Source organism: Psammomys obesus, unplaced genomic scaffold (genome assembly GCF_907164565.1).
Source record: "Psammomys obesus unplaced genomic scaffold, mPsaObe1.curated_primary_1811, whole genome shotgun sequence".
In the NCBI taxonomy this organism is placed as follows: domain Eukaryota; kingdom Metazoa; phylum Chordata; class Mammalia; order Rodentia; family Muridae; genus Psammomys; species Psammomys obesus.
The window spans coordinates 5,178,412-5,202,840 of record NW_026596256.1 but is presented as its reverse complement, the minus strand read 5'-3'; the positions used below and the strand labels follow the sequence as shown (position 1 = coordinate 5,202,840).

The following is a 24,429-nucleotide window of genomic DNA, read 5'->3' as shown; positions in this document are numbered from 1 at the left end:
AGCAGGCGCAACGGTGGGGCAGACATACAGATAGTCACCCGGAAGCCAGGCTGCCAGCCCTGCTCCTTCCCGGGTTTCTTTTTACACTTATTGTCTATTTATTGTTGTGTGTTCCTGTGGAGGTCAAAGGATCCCATGACTCGCAGGAGTCCAGCCTGGGCTGTCGGGCTTGTGGGCAGGCCCCTTTACTCGAAGAGCCTCTTTGTACCCGGAAGGTTCCACCTACTCGGGGGAGGGGCTTCTTCTCCCAGTATTTCCTGCAAGTATCCTGATTGTTATATGGGTACAACTAACTAACTACTACTCTCTAATTGGATTTCAGGGACGAGGCTCCATCTTCGAAGCTGTGGGCAAGTCACCTCCCAAGCTGGAGTGACAATTCAGTGATGTGGCTGGAGGAATCATCCATGCTCCTGTAAGCAAGCTGAATAAACTCACCGTTTCACTGAATCACACTGGTCTGCCCTTGGTGCCCTATCTGGGGTAAGCTGACTTTGTTCTCAACTCCCTAGAAAAAAGTTTGCACAATGAAACTAAGTATTGTGTAAGTTATGAAGCATTTGATTCGTGTTGCGATTGTTGCTTAACACACATAATCAGTTCACCCGGTCAGTTTAAAATCTGACCAGAGGATTATAATTTAATGTGGGAAACTGAAGCAGCACAGAAGGAAATCAGAAAATACCAAATCCTTTCCTTTTGTCAAGCATGGCAAAGTGTGCTGAGAGGAAAAGAGTGTTAGTGTAATGATAAAATTTCATTCCAATTAAGGCTTGATCAAGTGGCAGCTATCCAAGGAAGCCATTTTAACATAAGAGGCATATCTTAGCAGAGGGCCCATTTGCTTATTTCAATCCTTTCCTTTTTCACTTATTCTTTGAGGATTTCAAATGTATTTTGGGTCTTATTCAACCCTCTCTTCCAATAGCATTCTCCCTCTCTTTCTCTCCAACAACCTCTCTCACCTATGTGAAGACAGCCTAAGACATCTCTGTAGATGTCTTTGCAAATATCTTTGTAGGTCCTGGCTAGATCCTTAAGCTTCAGTCCTAGGAATTGAAAGGATTGGAAAAAAAAGGCTCCTAGAAGCAACCACCCTCAGTGTTTGGCGCCACACCAAAAGGGACACAGCAAGTTCCAGTGTCCAGAACAAATCTTGTTTCCCTCCGAAGCCTCTCTGGCTCTTGTCAGGACTTGCTACCGGGCTAAAGAGGGAGTTAGCTGAAATCTTCAGACACTCAACCCCAGCAACCACAACATCGGTTTTGCATTCTGGAAGATCTCCAGTAAGTCTCGAAGGCTGCTTGACTTCAGGATCCAGAGCAACCTGCGAAACAGCTCATTCGGTCCTGGCTGGCTTCGAAACGGCTCTGGCAGCAATCGAGATGTCCCCGGACCTCGTGTGTTGTCTTCATATTCGAAGGCGCGGGAGTTGGAGGATGCAACGTCCAGAAATCACTGTCATGTTGAACAAAGAGTGTCTGCACTTCTGTATCCAAGGCGGACTGCTAGAATGCTTTGCAAAGTCACAAGCCACTCAATCAGCTGGCCACGAGTCGACAATGCTCCTGAAATCTTCTGCTTCCGGTTCAGACAGTTTACCCCGGATAATCCTTTCTCTGGTAAACACATCAGTTAATACGCTTAGGCAGACTGATGACCTTTGCTTATTGGATGGCCTTTGAGACTGCTGTTGAGAATTTAGGCATGGATTTTTGTTTTTAAGCAAAAGCAGTATCAGGATATGTACCTTATATTTATGTATGCACATACACACATGTACTTATATGCATATACTTCCTGTATTCACATATGTTTGAGTACATGTATGTGTGTGTGTGTGTGTAGTCATTATTTTTCAAATAAAGTTAACCAATTGTGTAACTCAGTTTCCTGACTGCCTGTTACCTCCTCGGGTGCTCGGGTTTTCAGGATTCAAGAACTGCCTCGTTTGTTTTTAGATCCCCCTTTCTGGTTGTACCCCCACCCCCACTCCCAGTCCCTTCACACGTGGCCAGGTCACCGGGCGCAATGACCCCAACTCAGAATCTCTCCTTGCGCTCCCTCAACACCCAGGCCCCAGCGCCTCCCCGAGTTCCTTCCTCTTCCTGGCTCCAGCGAGTGCCCAGGGGGAAGACCTCTCCGGGGTGGCTGGAGCACCAGCGAGTTACGCTACAGCCCCCAATCTCTCCCAGCTCCCCTTGCTCCGCGTGGGACTCCTGACCATCCTGGAGGGCAGAGATATGACCCAGCCCGCCGCCGCCCAGGGCCGGGAGCCCCGGGGACAAGCATCCTGGAGAAGGAGATGGAAGGAGAGCGAGCCGCGCCCTCGGGCCGGCTTGGAGGGCGCCGCGGCCGCAGCCCGAGGGCCCGCGTCGCTCTCCCGAGCCAGGGTTCTCGGGAGCGGGCCGCGCAGGAGACGTTGGCGGGAGGGGTTCGTGGCTGTTGGGGGAACCGGCTCCTGGGGAACAGTCCCTTCCAGGGCGGCCACCGTGGGCAGGCCGCGGTCCGCCCTCCCTGGGGACGCCGGCCAGAGGGGCGCGAGTGGCGCGAGTGGCGCCGTGCCCTGCGGTGCGCCCTGCACGCCCGGCTTTGCGGCTCAGGAGCCCCGGGCTGCGCGGTTGGCGGCGCCCCGCAGCTCCCCGGGGGCCGAGCATCAGCAGGCAGCGCTGCGGGTGAGCGGTCGCCAGGGCGATGAGGACCGGGGCGCACGCCCGCCGCGGTTGGCATGGAAGCGGCGCTGCAGGGCTCGGGGTGGCCGCTGATTGGCTGATTCAACAGACGCGGCTGGGTCGAAAGTCCTCAGTAGCGAGCGCACCCGCCTAGGCCGCTGGAGCCGGCGCCCCTGGAATCTCTCCGCTCCGGGTCCCCTCCCTCCGCGCCGGGCCCCGCCCGCCCCGCTCCGGCAGGGGTGCGCTTGCTAATCGCCCCAGACAGAGAAGAACCTGAGAGGCAGGGTCGGCTGTGGGTTCCCAAGCAGGTTTGGGGGGCTTTCTCTGGTGAGAAGCACCTGCTTGTCACTTGGGAAGGGGACTCATCTGACATCTGATCGCAGTCAGGGATCCTGGATTTAGTCCGAGGTTAGGAAGGGGAGGATGGGGAGAAAAATCAGGGATTCTAGGCTTAGCGTCCCCCTCCCCTAAATCAATGTGGGCTGAGAGTCCCATGTGGAGTTTGGGCAGGCTCTCTGCAACCTTCAGCCTGGAGTCAGATTAAAGCCCATTCAACTTTTGTTTGGTACCGAGTTGGTTGCTGTGATGCCTGCGCTGTCACTTGGGACCTTAATGTTTGTTGGGAAGTTGAGAAACTGTGGTGACTCTAGGGCTTGGCGCTCTTTCTTCCAGAGCTCTCTGCATTCCTGCGTCCCCAGGTTGAGAGGCTGACTAACTGTGTCTCCTTCTCTTTCCTGGATAGCAGCAGGCTGCGGCTTGCTAGGCGATGCGTCGCCACGGCTCCAAGAGTGGAGTCACTCTGCCTCCAGTGGGCCAAGGTCCTGATGCTTGTCAGATGCTCACCCGAGCTCAGCTCGGCCAGGATCCCCCACAGAGAACCGTGCTAGGGGTGTTGACTGAAAATGAGCAGTACAGGAGGACCTGTGGCCAGGTAATGACCCAGGAGCACCAGGAAATTTGCTATGGAGAAGGCTTGCCCGTGGCAGTATGCGTGTGTGTGTGTGTGTGTGTGTGTGTGTGTGTGTGTGTGTGTGCATGTGTGTGCACTCGCGGTGTGCCCCTGCTTGTATGTGTCAGAAACACCAGAGAAGACTTGCTGTGGCAGTGTGCTTGTGTGAATGTGTGTCTGTGTCCCAAGATCAAGGACATAAGTCTAGGGACTGTTTGGGTTAAGCATATATTAACTGACTCAAGGGCTCGTCAGAAAGGGTGTGATTACTCTGGAAGATAGCGCTGGAGATGCTCTGGGCCGGAAGCTATGCAGAAGGAGGCAGGCTACCAGGAAGCAATCAGGGAGAGCCTGTGCTGTGTTCAATGGGAGCATCCTGTGTACCAGGATACATTAGCTCACTTTATAAAATAAAGTACACATCTCTACCTCTACAGACAAGAAAATGGGCACTGAGATATTACTTGTCTGCTCTTAACTGACTATGGAATCTTCCATTGAAGACATAAGTTCAGACATTTAAGAGGAGAGATCTAAGTCTGCAGCAATCGTTTTGTTTTGTTTCGTTTCGGAATTAGAAAGTAAAATCTTCTCTAAGCCCTGTTATTAGGCAAGCCTTCATAATGACGCTTCATTTCTGTATAACAAGCCTATGGGACCTAATGGTTCCAAGAGTCCTGTCTAACAGGTGGGTGGGTTTAAAAGTGAGGTTAGATGTGTTTTTACCCTCCCAAATATCATGGGAGAAGCTCATTCAGAGGCCCCTCATCTGCTGCCTTCAAGCCCTCTGCCTTTTGATAGGATTGGATCCACTGGTGTTGAGGATTCTCCAAGATGATCCTTTTAAGGTGTTGGGTCAAACTGAGTGAGAGTAGTTTTGACGGAACTTGTTTAGCAGTGTCCTCTTCTTTCAGCTTACAGTCTGAGACCTGAATCTGTGAACTGGAAGTAGTGTCTACACTGAACGACCTTGTTTCATACTCACACTTGTGCTGCCTGGAACCACTTCATGGTGCCTCCATTCCACCACACCCATCCCCTGCCTGATTCCTCATCCTTGTATGTTTGTTTGTTCGTTTGTGTGTTTGGTTTTAAAATAATTTGATTTCCTTATTACTGTGCATGGATATGTGTACACATATGTTGTATGTCTGTGAGCATGCATGTCACAGCATTCATGTGGAAATCAGAGGACAAATTTAGAAGCTTCTTCTCTCCTTCCAGGGCTTGAACTCAGGTCACTGGGCTTGGCAGCAAGTGTCTTTACCCCTTAAGTCGTCTTGATGCCTCACCCCTTAATCTTCTATAACTCCTTCAGAATAAGGAATAAGGTGACTACATCCTGCTTTGTCAAAAGAATGTCGAAGCCTGAACCTTCTTTCTTCCTCCCCTCTCCAAGGAGTAGGGGGAGTCTAGCCCAAGCTGGCTTTGGCCTGTTATGTAGCTCTAAGTGTACTCAAACTCAGGTTCCTCAGGTTCCTCAGGTTCCTCAGGTTCCTCCTACCTCAGCCTCACTAGTGCTGGCATTACAGGCTTGTTCACCTGGGGCCTGCAGCTAGAACCCTTAATGTCCTGCTGTGCCATCCCATCCTGCTCTGTGACGGATGTGTCCCAGCTCTTGGACCTGTGGGGAGTGCCTCGTGGCTTCTTGGCTTTCGAGGTGCCTCTCTAACAACTCATCTCTTTCTTCAAATGTGGTAATCAAACTTGCTCAGCCACACAGCTCTGTGCAGCTACTGCCCCTGTTATAGCAAGGTTCCATGGAAACTGGATTATCTCAGAAGTGTGAGCCTTCCACTTGGGTGACAGCATGGGATGACACCTTCTCTGTGGTATTCCTAGTGTCTAGAAAAGTGACGTGCCTGGCCAGGTGAATATAGTGGGTTTGTTGACTGGAGGCTATCTGTTCCTGGGACTTCTCTCACTCCGTTTTCATTCTTCCTTGATATATTGGCACCTTTCACATACTTGACCAGCCTTCCTTCTCTGAAATCATCTGTTCTTGCTCAGCTTGGGGAAACACTGCTCTCTCTAAGATGTGTTATACTGCACATTTGCCTCTCCTCAGTGTCTTGCTCATGGCTTACACACATACAACAGATACACACACACACACACACACACAGAGAGAGAGAGAGAGAGAGAGAGAGAGAGAGAGAAAGAGAGAGAAAGAGAACAGAACTCAAACCCAGCAATAACATGAGTCATGGCTGGTTTAAACTTGTCTCTTGGGACTTTTTTCCAAACTTTGTCTTACTGGACATGTTTAACTTGCTCAAGGGAAGGTGAATTCATGGAGTGGCATATGAACCGGGCCGTGGTATCCAGGAAGAACCAGTTAGGTCCAAGCACAGCGATGGTTCTGCAGAAACCAGAGCCCTGGCTCGCCTGGCTCCCTTGCACAACTTGCTTAGGTGCCGGTTATGAGTGGTCACTACAACCGGGCCGTCATTGTTCCCGTGGTTCTTGCTGTAAAAACGAAGAAATGATTTGAGAAAAAAAATCCCCCAGAAGAAATGATGTTTTACCAAAAGATTTTCATGTAAGAGCATTTCGCAGCACAGGGTTCCAAAGTCATGAAATTTTTTCTGAGCAAGGAAATGAAAGCTTTTGGGGCACCCACAGTGGAAAGTTACGTACTTAAGCAGAGGACTAGAGGGATTCAGTAACTAAGCATCAAGGGTGCTGCTGATGTCTTTTAATACAGTGCAAAGCTCTACATGGAAAGGGCACTTCGCAGTTTTCCTCTTGCACATTATAACCAGTCAAATTTTCTAAGCATATTACAGCTCTTCTTGTTTTTATAGTCATAAATTCTCATTAATACCTATGTAAGGAAGATGATGAATTTTGAGTAGAACTCTTCCTGTAGGGCAAATGTCAATGAAATGGAAGGGGAAGTCGTATTTTCAGAGGTTTGACGTTTGGGATAGGATGGCTGCCTTAGACACTCCTACTTGCAATTTGTTCTCACCTCCCCCAAGCTGCTGGCTTGAGCAACACGGGCTCACGTAAACTCACAGTGAGCTTTCTTGTTTTGTCTTTAAGGAGATTACAGCAATCAGACGTTTTTCTGGATCAGAAAACGTCTTCCCTGCAGCTGGGAAGAAAGTGCCCCCTGACCACGGGGTCAGTGATCCAGCCAAGCATGGGTTTGATATCTGCATGGATGATCCTGAACAGGGCGACCGAGACAGCTGCCCAGGGAGAGAGGGCATAGCATTCGAGGATGTGTATCCAGTAGACACCAGTATGCTCAAGTCAGACCTCCACTTCCTGCTGGATTTCAACGCAGGTAATCCGATTCCCCCTAGGGCTGCAGGTGCCTTAGGGGATCAGAGCCCAACGCCATGTTCCAGGGGAGGGTAGCTGGCAGCAGAGACATGCAATGAGGACAGTGTTCTCAGCTTCCCGGGAGGGTGAGTGGATGCCATGAGCCTTTCACGAAATGACTTACCTTGACCACGTTGCCCCTGTGCAGTCTCTCCAATGCTGGTCGACTCCACTGCCCATGCCCAGTCGGAGGAATCTGAGGATTTGGGTTCAGACGTGATCAATGTAACGGAATATGCGGAAGAGATCCATCGCTACCTCAGAGAAGCTGAAGTGAGTTTCCCAAGCCCCGGCTCCAACCTCTGGACACTAAGCTCTGTCTTCATATTCCAAGCACTGGGCTATGGCCGCTAGCGAGTGGCACCAATGTGAGAGCATTAAAACATAAGAAATCTATAAAAGAAAAGGAAGAAAGACAGACTCTGAGCTCAAGTACTTGGGATAAGGCACACCCAACCGGATGTCATAATTCCAAGTATCCAATACATCCATGCTTTCTATATGGTTTAAAGTATCTGTGCTGAGGACTCAGGAATAACACATATCCATGGTTTCCCTCTGGCTTCATACCACCTCATTACATGACAAAACCAGAATGTCATGTTTCCTTCTTACTGTGCGATAAAGATTTCTTTGGCCGGGAATCAGAACCCTCCTGGTCTTGGCTCCTGAGATTTCTTCACAAAATAGGAACAACGGTAGGGAGTGGTGTCTTTGCTAGTGCAACCATTTGAAACACTGCCCTCTTTCCTCCACCAGGTAAGACACAGACCCAAGGCTCACTACATGAGGAAGCAGCCGGACATCACGGAGGGCATGCGCGCCATCCTGGTGGACTGGCTGGTGGAGGTTGGGGAAGAATACAAACTTCGCACTGAGACCCTGTACTTGGCTGTCAACTTCCTGGACAGGTTTCTTTCGTGCATGTCTGTTCTGAGAGGGAAATTGCAGCTTGTCGGGACAGCAGCTATTCTCCTGGCTTCGTAAGCGTTCTTTCAGCTTGTGAACCGCCACCCGTCCAAACACTTGCTTCACCTCCCTCCGAGTTATTGAAGGAATGTCATGCTTGCAATTAAAATGAGCCACACTCTCTTGATAAGAGACCATACTCTTTGCAGATTAACCGAGGAGATGCTCTTCAGGTCTGTAGGAATAAAGGGGTTCGCCATCAGGACTGATGCAGCCGTCAGCTCAGAGTCAAGATGAACTTGGGCGTTCTGCACCATAGTCCCTTGGCTGGATTTTAACACAAGCAAAGATCCTAATTTTGAGATGTTTTGGTTTCATAAGCACTTGTGGTACTGAGCTGGCAAATACACTGAGTAACACAGCTCCTTCGTTTTGTTTGGTGGATGAATGGCTTAGCTGATTCTGGTTCCTGTCAGTGACTCCTAGGAACGCCTCACTGGGTAGGGAAGGAGATCTGGGTTGCGGCCAAACTGGCTTAAGCGATCTGTTGCTGAATGGTAATTTCTACTCTTCTGACCCTAGATATCTTAACTGTTAATGTGTAAAAAACAAAACAAAACAAAAAATGCAAGTATCATTTTCCTTAAAGAAAGCAGAACAAAAATGAAGGAATGATGATGATGAAATTATATTGTTGTTTTTCTCTTGGCTAATCAGTATTATTTGCTAAGAATTAATGAAGTTGAATATGATCTTCAGCCTCCCCCCAAATACTAATAATAAGACAGAAATCAAAGCTATGAGATTTTTTTTTTCTGTTATTTGGTTTAATCCTAGCGTTCTTCTCACAAAGCAAGCCAATATCTGGTCAATCAATGGGGATCCAGCTGAAGTTTCTGTCCTTTAGACTCAGTGTTTCAGAGTCCCTAGGCTGCCAGGATTCCCAGCAGTTAGTATAACATGTAATACTCCCTTGGACTGAGGGGGAAAAAAAAGCTCACACTCTGTTCAATAGCCCACATAGTTCTGTGACAGTTCTGTGGAAATGGGATTATAAAGTGAAGGAGCCAGCAGGGCTATCGGAGAGAACAGGGACTAGAGGCGTGCTTGTTCCAAATGTTCCCCCTGGTAATTCCTGGCTTTCCCCAGGAAATATGAAGAGATCTATCCGCCTGACGTGGATGAGTTTGTCTACATCACGGACGACACGTACACGAAGCGGCAGCTGCTGAGGATGGAGCATCTGCTGCTGAAAGTTCTGGCATTTGATCTGACTGTTCCGACCACCAACCAGTTTCTGCTTCAGTACTTGAGGCGGCAAGGAGTGTGCATCAGAACTGAGAACCTGGCCAAGGTATGCCACGGGACCTCCTGAGACATCCGGTGCTGAGGAGGCTAAAGCTAACTTTCCAGCCATCTTCCACTTCTGCCCCTGTTCACAAGACGTTGCTGTTGTCACAGTCACGTAACTCCCAACTGTCGAAGGTATTTGAGCTTGGTAACCATTCCTTTGAGAGACACAGCCCACAGGCAAGCTGTGCCTTTGAACTTAGGAGCAAAGTGAATGTGGCTGAGTTTTGTTTGAATCTTATTCTAACTCACTAATGCAGCATTATGAGGTTTGCAGCCATTTTGACTTAGAGACATTTCATTGAAATTATTAACCTTGTGGTTTGGCCAACCAGCTTGATGCAGGGTATCTGTGATACACATCCTATGCAAAGACTAATAAGGAAGACCACAAAAATTTTCCAGCAATATTCTTCTGGTATGTCTCCAGTGGCATTGGTTGAACATGAGAACTGTATCAATTTGCCTAATGATTGCTAGCTTTAATATGGTCATGTCTTTGCCTTTTGACTGTTGGCTCTTCCTATTCAAGATGCGAGGTCAAAACTCTCTTATCTGACCACCATAAGGTCTGATATACTAGTATAAGAGTAGAGGCAGACGATGGTGGATGCATCATCAAGTTCTGGTGTAATGAAAACAAGGTACCAGTTGATGACTCTGGCAATTCCAGGTTTACCGACACTTTTAGTCAAATTTGACCTTGCTCAGATTTCTAACTCCACTGAGATTTTCTCTCTTGTGCTTAGTATGTTGCAGAGCTGAGCCTTCTTGAAGCTGACCCATTCTTGAAATATCTCCCTTCCTTGATAGCTGCAGCAGCTTACTGCCTGGCAAACTATATAGTGAACAGACACTTCTGGGTAAGGCTCCTCCTCCTTCCTAGGGGAACATACTCAAGGCTCATACAGAACCTGTTCAGTGATTTCAAGGTTCAGAGTGGGCACACCTCTGATGAGGGAAAGTCAGTTTCCTAACAATTACTTTTCAAGACAGCAGACCACTGCTTGTTTCCAAGTCTTCCAGACTATTCGCCATGGCTTTGACTCCATGGCTTTGCTCTGTGGGAAGCAGAGATGGGCATGGAGTCAAGGAGATGTCAGGAAATACCCGGAAATCTCAGTGATCACCAATGTGCACAAAGTGCTTTGAGGTTTAGCCATTGGCCATGTCAAGTACAATTTGATCCTAGACAGCTGGGCTGGTGCATACCTAGATTACAAGCACCTTTGAGGTAGAGGCTGGTTGTGAGTTCAAGGCCAGTCTGGGCCACATAGACAGAAGAATGTCTCAATAAAATAAACATTATCAGTATTCACCTTCTGCAACAACCCCCCCCCCCCCACACACACACACAAACCCTCCAAGTTCAGTCAGGACTGCTAGAAGCTCTCAGAGAACATAGCTGTTAGTGCCTCAGAACCTGGCAGACTCTGTGTTTTGTTCTGAAGTCTCTCTGGAGTCCTAAAAGAAGTGAGGGATCTACTTTTATTTCTTATGATACTAGATATTTTTTTAAACGAGTGTGTGTGTGTGTGACAGAGAGAGACAGGTGTGTGAGTGTGTGTGTGTGTGTGTGTGTGATTGAGAAAGAGAGAGAGAGAGAGGAGACAGGTGTGTGTGTAGGGTCAGGGGACAACTTTTAGCAGTCAGTTTCCTCCTCCCACCAAGGCTTGTCTTTTGCCTAGGAATCCCTCACATTCTTTGCACATTCCTTAAGAACCACTCAGGAAGGAACAAGGAGAGTGAGCTGCCCCTACACTGAGGGTTACAGCTGTAGACTGTGAGCAAACTTGGCAGTTTATTGTTACCACTCTAAGGTTCCCAAAGGGAACACCTATAGATCCTTTCAGATGGGTCCACACACTCTCCTAGGACTCCGTTCCCTTCACTTCAATTCCCTTCACTTCATAACCAGTTATGCTCAGATTTCTAACCTCTTGTAAAGTTACACAAAACATAATTTCTGCTTTCATTAGCCAGAAACGCTTGCTGCCTTTACGGGCTATTCATTGAGTGAGATCGTGCCTTGCCTGAGTGAGCTACATAAAGCATGCCTCAGTATACCCCATCGACCTCAGCAGGCAATCAGGGAGAAGTACAAGGCTTCAAAGTAAGTGGACACCCTCTCCTCCTTGCTTTCTGAGTTACTGTGGGATCAGAACTAAAAACAGAACAAATTCTACCTCCCTCTCCCCCTTATGCTGGAAAACAAGACTGCTCGCTAAATCAAGAAAAGGAACTTAGAAAGGCCTAGGCTCACAATTTGCCAGCATTTGGCAATTATGGTTAGCTGGTTTGTGTAACCCCTAAGGCTACTGGAGGCTTCCTGTAGCATACCTGGCATCCTTGGCCCTGGGCCGACCTTGCTGTGCTCTCATTTCAGGTACCTGCACGTGTCTCTCATGGAGCCGCCTGTAGTTCTTCCTCTGCAGTGAGCGGCAGAGGTGAAGCATCTCCAGAGTACAACAGCCACACCAGCAGGTGGCTCTGAGATGTCACAGGTTTCTGCAGATTGGGTCAACCGATGTCAATGGTCAATGACATCCTGAATGTGTAAATGTTAGGTTCTCTTAGACTTTAGTAGTTTTTAGTTTATATAGATATAGTCAAACATTTGAAAAGAATAAACAACTTGCTGTATGGCCATGTGTTAGGCCTATTTACTAGTTGGCATAGCTGACATTTACACCTGGACTCTTGGCTGCGTGTTATACTGTGTATGCCACGGCCGTGTCAATGCTGTTCTTGGTTGGCTGCATAAGTGCTACAGGCTTCGATGGTGAGGTGCCTTGAGGCAGCCAGCCTTTCCTCTGGGTGACGCTCTCTGTAGACTGCCAAAAGAAAGGAGAGAAGGAACAGCTCAGAGGGACGGTGGTGGAACCCAAGCCGCTGCTGTATATCCCAGCCCCCCTCTACAGCCCTAATCAGGAGAGCGGCAGGCATCAAAGAATCTCTTGGGTTCAAGTATGTTTTGGGGGCAGCACAATCCACAATCCATTCTCACCCAGAGGTATCATGGTCGTTTGTAAACAGGCTGCCATCGTGCCTATCCAGGCTGCATCCAGGTAAGCACCAGGCACCAATTTTAATCATACAAGATACTTTGGGAGATAGGAAAAGCAAACTTCACTACCGAATGACACTTTCAGATAACGAATCCAACACCTCTATATTTCCCTTGGGAGAAATCCATCCTACACTTTGCTTGGGAAAAAGGGGGAGGGTGGTGGTGTGAGAATGAAAATGGATTAATTTCGCCAGCTGGCTTTCTTACCTTCCTCTCTTATTCCATCTGGGCTGCAGCCTCTTACTGGCTGCTGTCCATATTCAGACATACCCAGAAGTGGGCTTTAAAGGCTTCAGTGTAAGTTGATGGTCAAGAGTAACTATTGCATTTTCACTGCTAAGATTGCTGCTCTTGGATACCATGGAGGCGAGATTCTAGACCTGGGAAGTAAAAACAAGAGAAAGGAGCCATCTCTCTCCCCAGGACAGGAAGGAAGAAGAAAACTAAATTTTGTCTCAAGGTGGTGCGGAGCTTGCTGCAGATTGGGTGGACTTTAAAAATTATGCTGTGAGCCAGTGGGTTTTGGAGCACACATGAGCCTTCTGGGCTCTGTGCCCTGCTCTGAGGAGAAACCTGTCTCTGGACCATCTCCAAGGCTCACTCCAGAAGGTTCTATATGGTTCTATACAGGGTGATACCCTTTTTATATACAAAAGATTAGGTTCAGGTAGGTTTGGGGAGAAAGAAAAAAGGAGAGTTTATGAAATTTTATTGGTTTTTAAGCACTAGTGAAAATTTAAATCTAAAAACACAGCCACAAAATGAACCAAACACATTAGATATATATAAAATTGCCAAAGAATAAAAAAAAAAAAAGCTACATCACGTGAAGCCACTGAATGGGGTCAGGTATTTCCAAAAGGTCACACTTTCATGTTTCAGCGGGGAAACCAGCACATCCTAAAGAATTTTGATATGTAGAATATAGCCTCGCAGGCGAGACCTGCACCAGAATTAAATTCTCGGTACCGAAGACCTTTTGGGCTTATTTCCTAGTTTTGGTGTGGATGTTTTCCCTCCTCCGTGAGTAAACGCTGAATTTCCCAGCCAGCTGTTTGTACTCGGCAATGTGACCCGCACAATGGCCTTCTCTCTGGGGGTAGTGGGAGAAGGCAATGGCAGTCGAGTCGGGCCTTTGCTGTGTCTGCCCTTTTCGAGATTTAAATTTGAGCAACTCTGCCAGGGCTGGTTCCTTTCAATTATACCTTTTTTGCACTGCTGGCCTCCTATTCCCTGTGATGTGTGTGTCCCCAGCTGGAGCTAGATAGTAAGATCTGGGACCAGGGTAGATCCAAACAAAATAGGTTTTTCCTTACTATCGCATTCTTGTTTTAGGGTGCTTCTTCAACTAGAAGGGCTCTCGCAGAATTAAGGGCATCCACTCTGAATCATTCCGAAAAGGTGTTTTGTGTTTTTTTTTTTTGTCTCTAAATATAGCTACGAAATGGGCTTTGATGGAGGGCCACACAGCCTCGCTGCAGGACACAGCGGTCTGAAGATATAACCTTGTTGTTTGCACCAGCCCACTTCTATTCCTGCACACACACCCACTGATTGCAAAGACATGGCCCTGAGTTCTGACTTCCTTCTCTTATTTCTCTGCCGTGCCCCTCAAATACTTGATTTAAAAATAGCTCAAGAGTTGTCACCTCTGTGCCTCCCACCCAGCTTGTATGTGCACAGCGTTGTCCACATACCTCTGTTGTTAAACCAGGGTTTTTTATTTGTCGAATTCTGTGTTGGTCAGGTCCTTGCATGGGTTCTGTCTTCACACAAAGGAAGAGATGATAGCTACTTTAAAGCTGAATGATTACTGCTGGTCACTCATTCAGTAGCTTTGATAAGATTTCTTTTTCCCTCTCAGATAATTGGAGTCAAATAGTAGGATCTTATTTAAGATTTTATATAATCATATGAGCATAGGCCATAGTTCCATGATTGACAAATATAAGATTTACCTGTTCTCATGATTTCTCTCCCTGTTTGCACGCACCCAGTGCTGTCCACTATTTGCAGCCTAGGAGGACGCTCTGGGCAGGGCTGATGGTGTGGCAGGGCTGCCTCTCTGCCTCTCCAGGCTTTCTGGCCTGTCATTTCACACAAACACACACTCAAGGAAGTTGGGCATAACCATAAGCTAGGAGGCCCTTGGTAAAGTGAGACCCCTGAGAGAATGACAGGCACCATATTTGTTGGGCATTTATCAGGAGTAAAGTCCAAGATGAGAGTCCTGTTTTCTAGCACACTCTTGCCCTCCACGTGTTTAGCATGAAACTACAGAATCCAAGCTCACATTCTTGGGCTCAAGAGGGTTCCAGCCTATGTCACCCACAGTCTTTCTGCTGTATGTGTCCTGATTGTGAGAAGGGGTGCCAGGCACCCCTCAGGACTCAGGGTTATGAGCCCCACTACATCCTGGCTTCAGGGAGAGACTTAGTGTGGGAGATAATAGGTGCCTTGGTCACTGTCGTATCGCTATGAAGCAACACCATGACCAAGGCGACTCCTATAAAAGAGAACATTTAAGGTATCTTGCTTACAGTTTCAGAGGTTTATTCTATTGCCATCATGGCAGGGAGTATGTCTGCATGAAGGCAGACCTGTTACTGGAGCAGGAGCTGAGAGTTGTACATCCTGATCCAAAGGCAGAGAGAGAAAGAGACTGGGCCTGGCATGGGCTTTTGAAACCTCAGACTCCCCTCAGCCCCCAATGACACACTCACTTCAACAAGGCCACACCTCCTAATCCTTCTAATCCTATCAAAGAGTTCCAGTCTCTGGTGACTAAGCATTCAGATATACAAGCCTATTCATATTTGATGGGAGAGGGGAATCAGTTTTTTTCATTAATTTATTTATATCCTGATTGTAGCTTCCTCTTCCTCCTCTCCTCCCAGTCCCTCCTTCTTCCTTCCCCTTCCCCCAACCTCACCTTCCTTTCTCCTCAGAAAAGGGGAGGCCTCCCATGGATATCAACCAGCCTTGGCACAAGCTAGCATCTTCTCCTATTGAAGACAGACAAGGCATCCCAGTTAGGGGAAAGGGATCCAAAAGCAGGCAACAGAGTCAGAGGCAGCCCCTGCTCCTGATTTTAGGGATCTGAGGGACCATTCATATTCAAACCACCATGACATGTCTCTAAGATAAATTTCCACTCTGACAGTATTTTTTCTTTTCCTGTCTTGAAGGGTGTAAATGACCTTGGGCAGTGAGGTACAAGTTTCTACAATGTATTTCATGAATGACTACAAGGCTTGACAGGTAATTTTTGAGGAATGGAATTGTCAATGCTCAGCTAGCCTGATTAATGATAGGGGTAAGCCAGAAGAGAAAAAGCATAAGTGGAGACCAGTGTAAATGGCCAGGAGGTCTTTGGAAACTGAGACAAAGCAGAGTCTGTGGATAGAATGTCCTTCAGGAATTAAAGTTTTCCAAGGCAGGTGACTTGGCCAGCTGAACCCATGTGTCCAGGCACTGGCCGGGGTGGGTGTTGGTGCAGTCTCACCAACACTGTACCTGTCTGCAGAGTCATCCCCCCTAGCTTCTGCCTGGTCTCCTACTCAACATGACCATTGCTTCTATCCACCAAATGACTATTATTTACTCCAACTTGTTTGCCCTCTACAAACTTGCTCTAAGTACAGTACCTACTGGCTGGTTTACTTGTTATTTCAGCCATGTTTAGTCCTCATATTGATTGCTATTTCTCTGAAATATCAGGTGTGGCCTGTGGGATTAAAGATTTGCATCCATCGCTCATATCCATCCTTGTGTTCAGTGTGTGGCCTATCGTGTTTAAAGATAAAACTGACCCTTTTTCCTGGATTAGTGAGAAAATGAAGAAAGAGAATGCCAAAGCTCCATTCCCAGTAGGGAACCTTCTGTTGGACACGCCTGTAATACATTTTTCCTGCCTTGCAAGGCAGTCTGTGTGGCACAGACCCTAAGCCTTGGAAGGCAGTGAGCCTGGGCCTGACCCCAAAGCCCAGACCCAGCTACCAGAGAGTATGCAGTTCAGTCACATTCAAGCCCAAAGTGGAAGGCTGTGCTCTCCAACTACCAGCAGCAAGACTGTCTTCAGGAATGCCTTTTCTTCTGCAAGCAACTCAGGCCAGAGTTCGACTCCAGAGTAAAAGAGAAGTTCCCTCCCATGTTCCATGGCTGGCCAGGATCAACCTAAGCTGGAGAGCACTGGTGAAGTAAACATCTAGACCAGGTACTGAGAGGAGGAAGTCTGAGAAACCTGACCTTATCTAAGCTGAACCCTGCTGGAAAGGATTTTATGTCCTTGACTCAGTCTGCAGAATTGGGCATGCATGTCAAAATCCCACTGCCTCCCTCTCCTCTGCATTCTCAGTGGCTGTCCTTTAGGCAGACTGAACCTCGAAGACTACACAGGGGATCCCAGTCCTGTCTTCCTTTGTTCAACCAGGTATTTATTTTTCTAAAGACCCCTGGACCTGAGACCAGGAGCTTCACTCCAGCTTGGCCTCCGGTTGTGGGGTACTGGCTGTTAGGTTAGCCATCCCTTCATCTCTGTAACTCACTGCACTGGAGACGTCTCATGCCATCATATCTCCAGCTTATGTTAGGAAGGGAGCTCTTGTCTCCACATAACCATCTCTCTCTAGGAATCCACACACAGTTCTCATGGGGCCGGTGAGGAGAGAGGAGGCATGTGAACTTGCAACCCTTCAACCGCAGGAGCTGGGGGATGTAAGCCAGCTTCACGCCCTATAGAGTTTGTATAGAGTTTGCTCTATAGTGTTTGTAAAGGTTACATCCTTGACACTCACCACGTCAGTGTCTTATCCTGAAGGATAAATTTAATCAGCACTTGCCAGTTTTCAATTACTTGATCCGTTGTTGCTGTTTCTGTCAGATGTTGATAACACTTTTCAAGTTACTTACTCCTAGAGATTAATCTCTTCTGAACAGAACATTACTATGGGAATAAGGGGGCCAATTACTTATTTCTTTGTACATATTTTAAGAGAAAACTATAGAATGTGGTGTGATGACAATCCTGACCTCTACTGGATAAATGTGGCTCACCCCATGGAAGTCAGTGATCTGGGATTCACCCAATTCTGTCTCGGATTTTCTAAAATTTGAAACATCTGGAGGGATGTCTCTGTTGGTAAAGAGCTGCTGCGCAAGTGTGAAGAGCGACATCCGCATCTCTAGAACCCTTGAAATGTGGGCTTGGTAGAGCGAGTCTGTAATCCCAGCCCTCCTACAGGGAGAGATGAGGTGGAGAAGGGAGACTCCCTGGGGGCTTGCAGGCTAGCTAGCCTGGAGCTTGCCACAACTAACAAGTGACCCTGTCTCAAACAAGGTAGAAGGCGAGGACTGACACCTGATGTTGTCCTCCGACCCCCACGCCTGTGCACATATAAACACAAAAAGTACATGGCAACAAGAACTCACTTCATTATATGTGTTACACTCAAGGACATCTGGGAGAGAAGCCTAGAAGGCCTGTCACAAGCTGCAGCTTCACTTGACAATGATACTATCTTAAGATGATTCAGGGCAACAGAAAGGGGTCACAGATTTAAGCCTTGGAAATAATGAGACAGCATTTCATTTCAGCCTTATTTCTGTTCCTCCTTCCTCAACCCCCCCAGGCACTGAAAGCAGGAGCTGGGAAAATGGACAATCTGATGTGACAGTTGTGACATTTAGGGCAAGAACAGTACTGGGGGTGGTGCTTAAAATTGAGGTGACTCATCAAACCAGAGTACACAAATGGAGCTCTGTCCTGCTGTCTGGTCACATCTCTGCCCTCACACCATGCTGTCACAGCCCCAGCCTTCTGTTACCCATATCTTTATGAGTGCTATAGCCAATTCTGCCGGCTGGTTAGTTTCCTCTTCCCCATTCCAGCTTTTCTGAAATGAACCTGCCGACATCACTTCCCTGCATCTAATTCCTCTGTCATATCACTGTATGGATAAAATTTGGGGCACATAAATTCATCATTGGCCAGATTCTCACAAACCCCAGGCTTAAATGGCCCACATTCTCCATTCTGTTTCTTTACAGAGTCTTCTGGACTTTTATAGAATGCTTTTCACTTTCTGGTGCCCCTTGGCCACCTCCAAGGTGGGTGGATCTTGCTCTCGTAAGCCTCTGATATGTGTCTTTGAGGACAACTGAAGGCCAGCTCACCTGCTTCTTCTCCTCTATCCCAACAGGGATCTCATCCCATGTACCCAGCATCTGGATGCATGCTGGAGATTCAATGATGTTTTGTATAACAGATGAAAGGATGGTGCTTTTTATAGACAATTGCTAGCCCAATCGTGAAGTGATGTACCTGGAGGGTATAAAGATTTTCCAGGTACATTTAGATAAAATGAGGTTAAAAGGAAAAACCCACAGTGAAGGCAAGGCTAGGTGTGACCAGCATACTGTAGAGAGCTGACTCCACAGTTCTTCCAATTGTACATAAGAAACCAGAGGACAAAAGGAACTTTTACTGGGGGCCTGAAAGAAAAGTTTTTTAAAGTGAGAACAGAGAAGCAGAAACAAGGCTTTTAAAAATTCTTTTTTTGCCTTTACATATGTCAAATCTATTTTAGAGGGAAGATTTTCCTGCATTAAGAAGCTGGCCTGCATTGCAGTTCATAAGGGAGAGCATACCTGCTTTAATGTGCGCGGATACACTTGCTTTTGAAATATAGAAACCAAAGCCCCTTTAATGGAATTATTTTGTCTTCGAACTCTGAAAACAAAAATAAGTTTGCAAAGACATAAAGGACCAGATATCGGGCTTTGTGGAAGAAACATAGAAGGGACTTCTTCTTCAGGACCTCAGAACTAGAATGACCTTACAAAGCTTTCTGTCCTCACAGGTAAGCCACAAAGGCCATGGCAGCCAGGCTGAGCGCAAGAGAAATGTCATTCTTGGGGTTTGGATAGATGGAAGTGGGGAACACTTCTCTTTAGTTTTTATTTATTCTTCTCTCATACAACACTTTTGTACTGCAGCTTCCCCTCCCTCCACTCTTCTCAGACTCTCCCCCATGCCTCCCTTCTCCCCCAGATCCACTGCCTCTGCTCCATCCTGTCCTCCCTCCCCGCCCTCCCCTCCGAGAAAAAGCAGCCCTCCCAGGGAGGTCAACCAACACTGCACAGCAAGATACAATAAGACCAGGAACAAACCCTCACGTCAAAGATGGGCGAGGCAACCCCGTACAAGGAAGAGGGTCCCAAAAGCAGGCAAAAACGAGACATCCCTACTCCCACTTTCAGGAGTCCCCCCAAAACACCAAGCTGAAAACCACAACATCCATGGAGAAGCCCCTGCGCAGACCCATGCAATTGCTGCTGCAGTCTCTGTGAGACCCCATGAGCCCTGTGCTCTCCCAGTGTCCTCCACCCCTCTGGCTCCCACAATTCCTTCTCCCCCTCTTTAGATGCATTCCCAAGCGCCAAGGGAGCAGGGACAGGATAGAGACCCTCAGCCTGAGCTCTTTCTCTCCCCATAATGATTGGCTGTGTGTTTCAGCACCTGCTCCCATCAGCTGCCACGGGCAGCCTCTCTGATGATGCCTATTTATGTGGATAGCCGAACACCATTAGGAATCATTTTATTGATTCTTTTTGGATGGATGTGTTTGGTTCTACCCTAAGTCTCTGGCCCACCCAGCCTCTGTTTCTTGGTCACTTAGGCAGTGTGGGGTGTGGACTTTTAAGTTGTAGGGAGGTCTCCTGCAAGGTACAATATGGAAGTTTTCAACAGAGAGGAAAACAGGCCTCCGCACCAGAACAACACAGAGCTCAGCTTTGGGCTTTGAAAGCTTTGCAGATTTTCTCTAGGAGTCCTGCACTGTATGAACGGTCATCTTAGATTATGAAAATTATAAATGAGGTCTAATGCCTGGTGGTTTAAATGAATAGACTGGCCTGTCTCTGCACAGTGATTTATATGTTTTCAATAGCAGTGTTTGACTCTTCAACTGCACCAACTTGAACACCCATGTTTGTTTGTTTGTTTTTAATTTATATATTTACTTTATATCCCAATCATAGCCCCTTTCCTACTCTCCTCCTGGTCTCTCCCTTCCCCACCCTCTTCACCCTATTTCTCCTTCCCTTGTCCTCAGAAAAAGGGAGCTCACCTCCCTCTAGCCCACCCAGCACACCAAGTAGAATCAAGACTGAGCTTCTCCTCATCCACTGAGGCCAAGGCAAAGCAGCCTGGCTAGGCCAAAGTGATAAAAAGCAGGAAACAGAGTCTATGTCATAGAGAACACCTGCTCAGCTTACTAGGGAACCCACAGGAAGATCAAAATGCCCATCAGTTACGTATGTGTAAGGGACCTAGGTCAAGTCCACGCATGCTCTTTAGTTGGTGCTTCCCTCTCTGTAAGCTGCCATGGGTCTAGGTTAGTTGACCCTGTCGGTCTTCTTGCAGCATTTGTGTCCCCTCCAGGTTCTTCTAACCTTCCCTGTCAGTCTTCCACAGGACTCCCCGAGCTCTGCCTGATGCTTGGCTGTGAGTCTCAGCATCTGACCGGAGCAACTTCTGGGGGTGGGGGTCGGGTCGCTCTCAGAGAATGGTTAAGTTAAGCTCCTGTAAACACAGCCAGTGTCCTTAATGGTGTCAGGGGTCAATGGCTCTCTTCCATGACTGATACCTCTGTTTTTAGATATGTTAATGATATGGACACCACCCTGAAAGTGAACTCCTTCAGTAAGCCCACAGTTCAATTTATCTAGATCCTAGGGAAAGCAACCTAGCTTCTAGCCCAATGAAAAGAAACATCACAGACTGCAGCAGGATCTCTAACATCTGGATTCTCAGTGAATCATTTTGAAAGTTAGGAATTAGAAACAGCCAGGTTTGTGATTATTGGACTGTAGTTGAAGGAGAAAGATCATTCTTTCAAGCTCTAATTTTGAACACAGGAAACAGAAGGCTAGGGTAGAAATGTAAGAGAAGAGTAGAGGAGAGTCTACCCTGGAGGGGTGTTTCCTAAGCTGTGTGCTGATGAGGGGCCCTTCAACTTCTCGAGCATGGAAATACATGGGAGGTATTTGATGGGCAAATGAATAAAGGCCATGACATTTTAAAATGGGTTTTCCATTGCAACTCATAGTCTTGCACAGGCTGACGAATTGAGTGGTGGAAGCTACAGTGAGAACCCTTCAGATATCCTGCTGAGCAGACTCTGCTGAACCGGGAACCCCAACTGTTGTGCTTTGAGACCCACTCCTTTTGGTGTTCATCTTGGGAGTGAGAGAGACAGAGATGGAGAGGGGTAGAGAAGTAGAGGGGGAAAGGGGAGAGAGGGGAGAGACTGGGAAGGAAGGAGGGAGGAAGGATGGGAGAAAGGAAGTAAGAGAGAGAGAGAGAGAGAGAGAGAGAGAGAGAGAGAGAATACCTTTTTCTCCAGCTAGGTGAAAGTTTCTACTCCCTCCACAAATGGTGTCACTAGCACAATACCAAACACTCAGCACAAGAGCATGAGACTGGATAACCCAGATTTCAAATGATAACGTTCATCTCTCAATGCTCTCTGCCTTCAAGGTTTTTCAGAATATGAACAGTTCCAACATTCAGTATTCTAATTCCACCATTTCTCATGAGACTCCAGAAAAATTCTCAGTTGTGAACCATAATAAAATAAAAGTTCCATACTTTCAACACACAGTGATACAGAATAAATATTATTCCTATTCCAAATGGAAAGATGAGATATTAGCATTAAAGGAAGTAAAAACCCAGCAGGCAAAATGTAGCTTCCTGTCTGTCCATAAGGCCTTGCACTTGCGGAGCACATGGCATCTCTCCTGGGCTGGCTCCACTCACTACTTGGCTTTCCTCTGCAGATATCCATGTTCCTGGCATTTCCAGCTCTGGCAACTCCAGCACATCTCTAGCTTCAGTCTCACAGCTCCACCTCACAAGAGACTGCTTGCAGGAACTATAGTCATGTGTTGCCTGGCTTCTCAGACCTTAAGAATATGAGTAGAATAATCTACGACCCTTGGCATTCTGTATGTCTGGTTAAGCAGCACTATGTAGATGATGCCACGGCGCACTACCAGCTTGAGCAATGTCTGGGTGTCAGCCTCTGACTATTTGAGAGTCTGAGCTCAGTGACAATCTGAGAAACAACTTCCAGATGCCTTTTCTAAGCAGGGTGCTCCAGAGGTATTCTTTCCTTGACAGAAGGTTTTTCTTTAAATAACTGTACTGGTTCATATCATTGATATCATCAGGATGAAGTCTATTAAATTCCTGAGATGACTTCAAGTCAGTTCCTAATGGCTCTAAGCATTGTGCTTGGCTGCTTGGATTTTTTTTTTTTAATGGCTTGTTGGACATACGCCTTCCTTAACACCCAACTTTACATTTGTTTTTATGACCAAAACAATAAGGCTTTGTCTCTTGTCTGATTTTGGCTTTCACTTTTCACTGTAATATTGACTAAAATCAGCCAGCAATGATCATGCCATATTGCAAATTCTGGGCTACCTTGAAAATGACCTCTGCCAGATTACTTACTCTGTCACCTTTGAACTCAGCCTCTGACAAAGACTCAGGATACAGACAAATCTTAGATGAGGTCTTTGCCAAAATGTGTCGCAAATGACCTCTAGTCCAGTTCCCAATGGAATCTTCATGTTCACATTGTGCAGGGCTCTAACACCTGAAACTTTGTGAGTAGTTTTCGCTGTCCATACTCCTACTGATATTCTGAGTTCATGTCAGAATTGCCCATTAGATGCTGCTTACAGCTCAGGAGCTTGCAGAGAGGATGCATATAAAATGAAGATTGGATCAGGATATTCCTTATTGTCACTCTCCTTAAACCAGGCTTTAAAACAACTTGTTCATGATTTAAGTAGAATGTATGAAATTCCTTCTTGATTTTTTCATGAGATTTGACTTAGATATTTTCACTTGCAAAGTTTTCCTTTCTTTTGTTTGAGTTTTTCCAAAATTGGCCTGGAATGATGCCTTCTGGGACTCTTCAGTCATTCTGATGGTTTTCTAGCTGGTATAAAAGCTGGGACATCTCCCAAACCTGCCGAGGGGAGCACATCTCTCTTTTTTCCCTTACCTCCTGCAAAGGTACACACTCTGAGACCCTTGAATTCCTCACAAAAATTGAATTTAGCCTCTAAGCAAATTCCAGGTGAAAGACAGCCAAGAAACAAACAAAACAAAAGAAAAACAAAAAACCCACACACCAACATGCCTTGTTCCTGTTACAAGTCCTTCTGAAAATACAGAGAAGGAAGGCCACCCCAAAGTCAGAGGTCCAGATCTTCTGTGCAAATGTTTTCAGCATCATTTCTTTTTAACACTTATTAGAGTTGGCTTATTGGAGTAATTTAAAAAATAAAAATGCAAGCAAATTAAAATTATCATTAGCTTTTTCTTCTAGCGCAACTAACCACATGAGAAATCAGATGGAAGCAGAGAATGCATCAAATCTTGGGATTAGGACAATTTGTAACAGACCATGTTATCCAGTTATTGTAGTTCCCAAAGTGAGAGAAATGTATCCTCATTTAAAACCCACTCATTTCACCCAAATGTGCTTTTCACATCACATCAATGCTTTTATGCAATCATTTTTTTAAATTGGGGAGCCAATTTAAACTACAGACATAATTAAAATTAATAGCATAACATTTTTTTGAAATATTAGGTGTCTGAGAAAATAATCACTCAAGGTTACTGTGGACTGTGTTACAGACTGATTTCAAAATGCCTCCTAGGAGCTTATGGTTAGCTTGGGTCTTGTCCTTGACTTATATGTCACAACTGCCTTTCAGCAGCTGACTGAGCTCTCGTGGAAGCCATGGAAGGTCTACATCTCTTATACTTTTTTTTAAATTAAGGCAAAATGGGTGTAACATTTCAAATTAAACAAGGTTGCCACTCTTATAGGGAGAGAGGACCTAAGAGCATTTGCACAATTCAGAAAACCCCACATAACACCTCCTATCTTAATCTAGATTTAATGTTATATCTGATTCTTTGGAAAAGTTCAAATCAAGAATTCATCTCTTCCTTTCATGGCTGACTTGCAAAAACTCAGAAGCATATCTAAACATCTTTCCAACATCTTGCCCAAAGCAACAAGAATCTTCATCAATATTCTTGAGAATGGGTTATG

General features: G+C 46.5%; 1 protein-coding gene across 2 annotated transcripts; it reads left to right on the top strand.

The window, feature by feature from the left end:
• Positions 1 to 3,332: 3,332 nt before the first annotated feature.
• Positions 3,333 to 11,855, top strand: Ccna1 (cyclin A1). 2 transcript variants are annotated; one of them, XM_055596845.1, is made up of 8 exons: positions 3,333 to 3,603; positions 6,670 to 6,916; positions 7,103 to 7,227; positions 7,714 to 7,865; positions 9,013 to 9,217; positions 9,963 to 10,076; positions 11,193 to 11,326; positions 11,600 to 11,855. In XM_055596845.1, the coding sequence occupies exons 1-8, from the start codon at positions 3,439 to 3,441 to the stop codon at positions 11,649 to 11,651; spliced, it is 1,194 nt and encodes a 397-aa protein (XP_055452820.1). In that variant the 5' UTR covers positions 3,333 to 3,438; the 3' UTR covers positions 11,652 to 11,855. The 2 variants fall into 2 exon arrangements, with proteins under 2 accessions (XP_055452820.1, XP_055452819.1); XM_055596844.1 differs by having other exon boundaries at positions 7,714 to 7,937.
• The last annotated feature ends 12,574 nt before the right edge of the window (positions 11,856 to 24,429 follow it).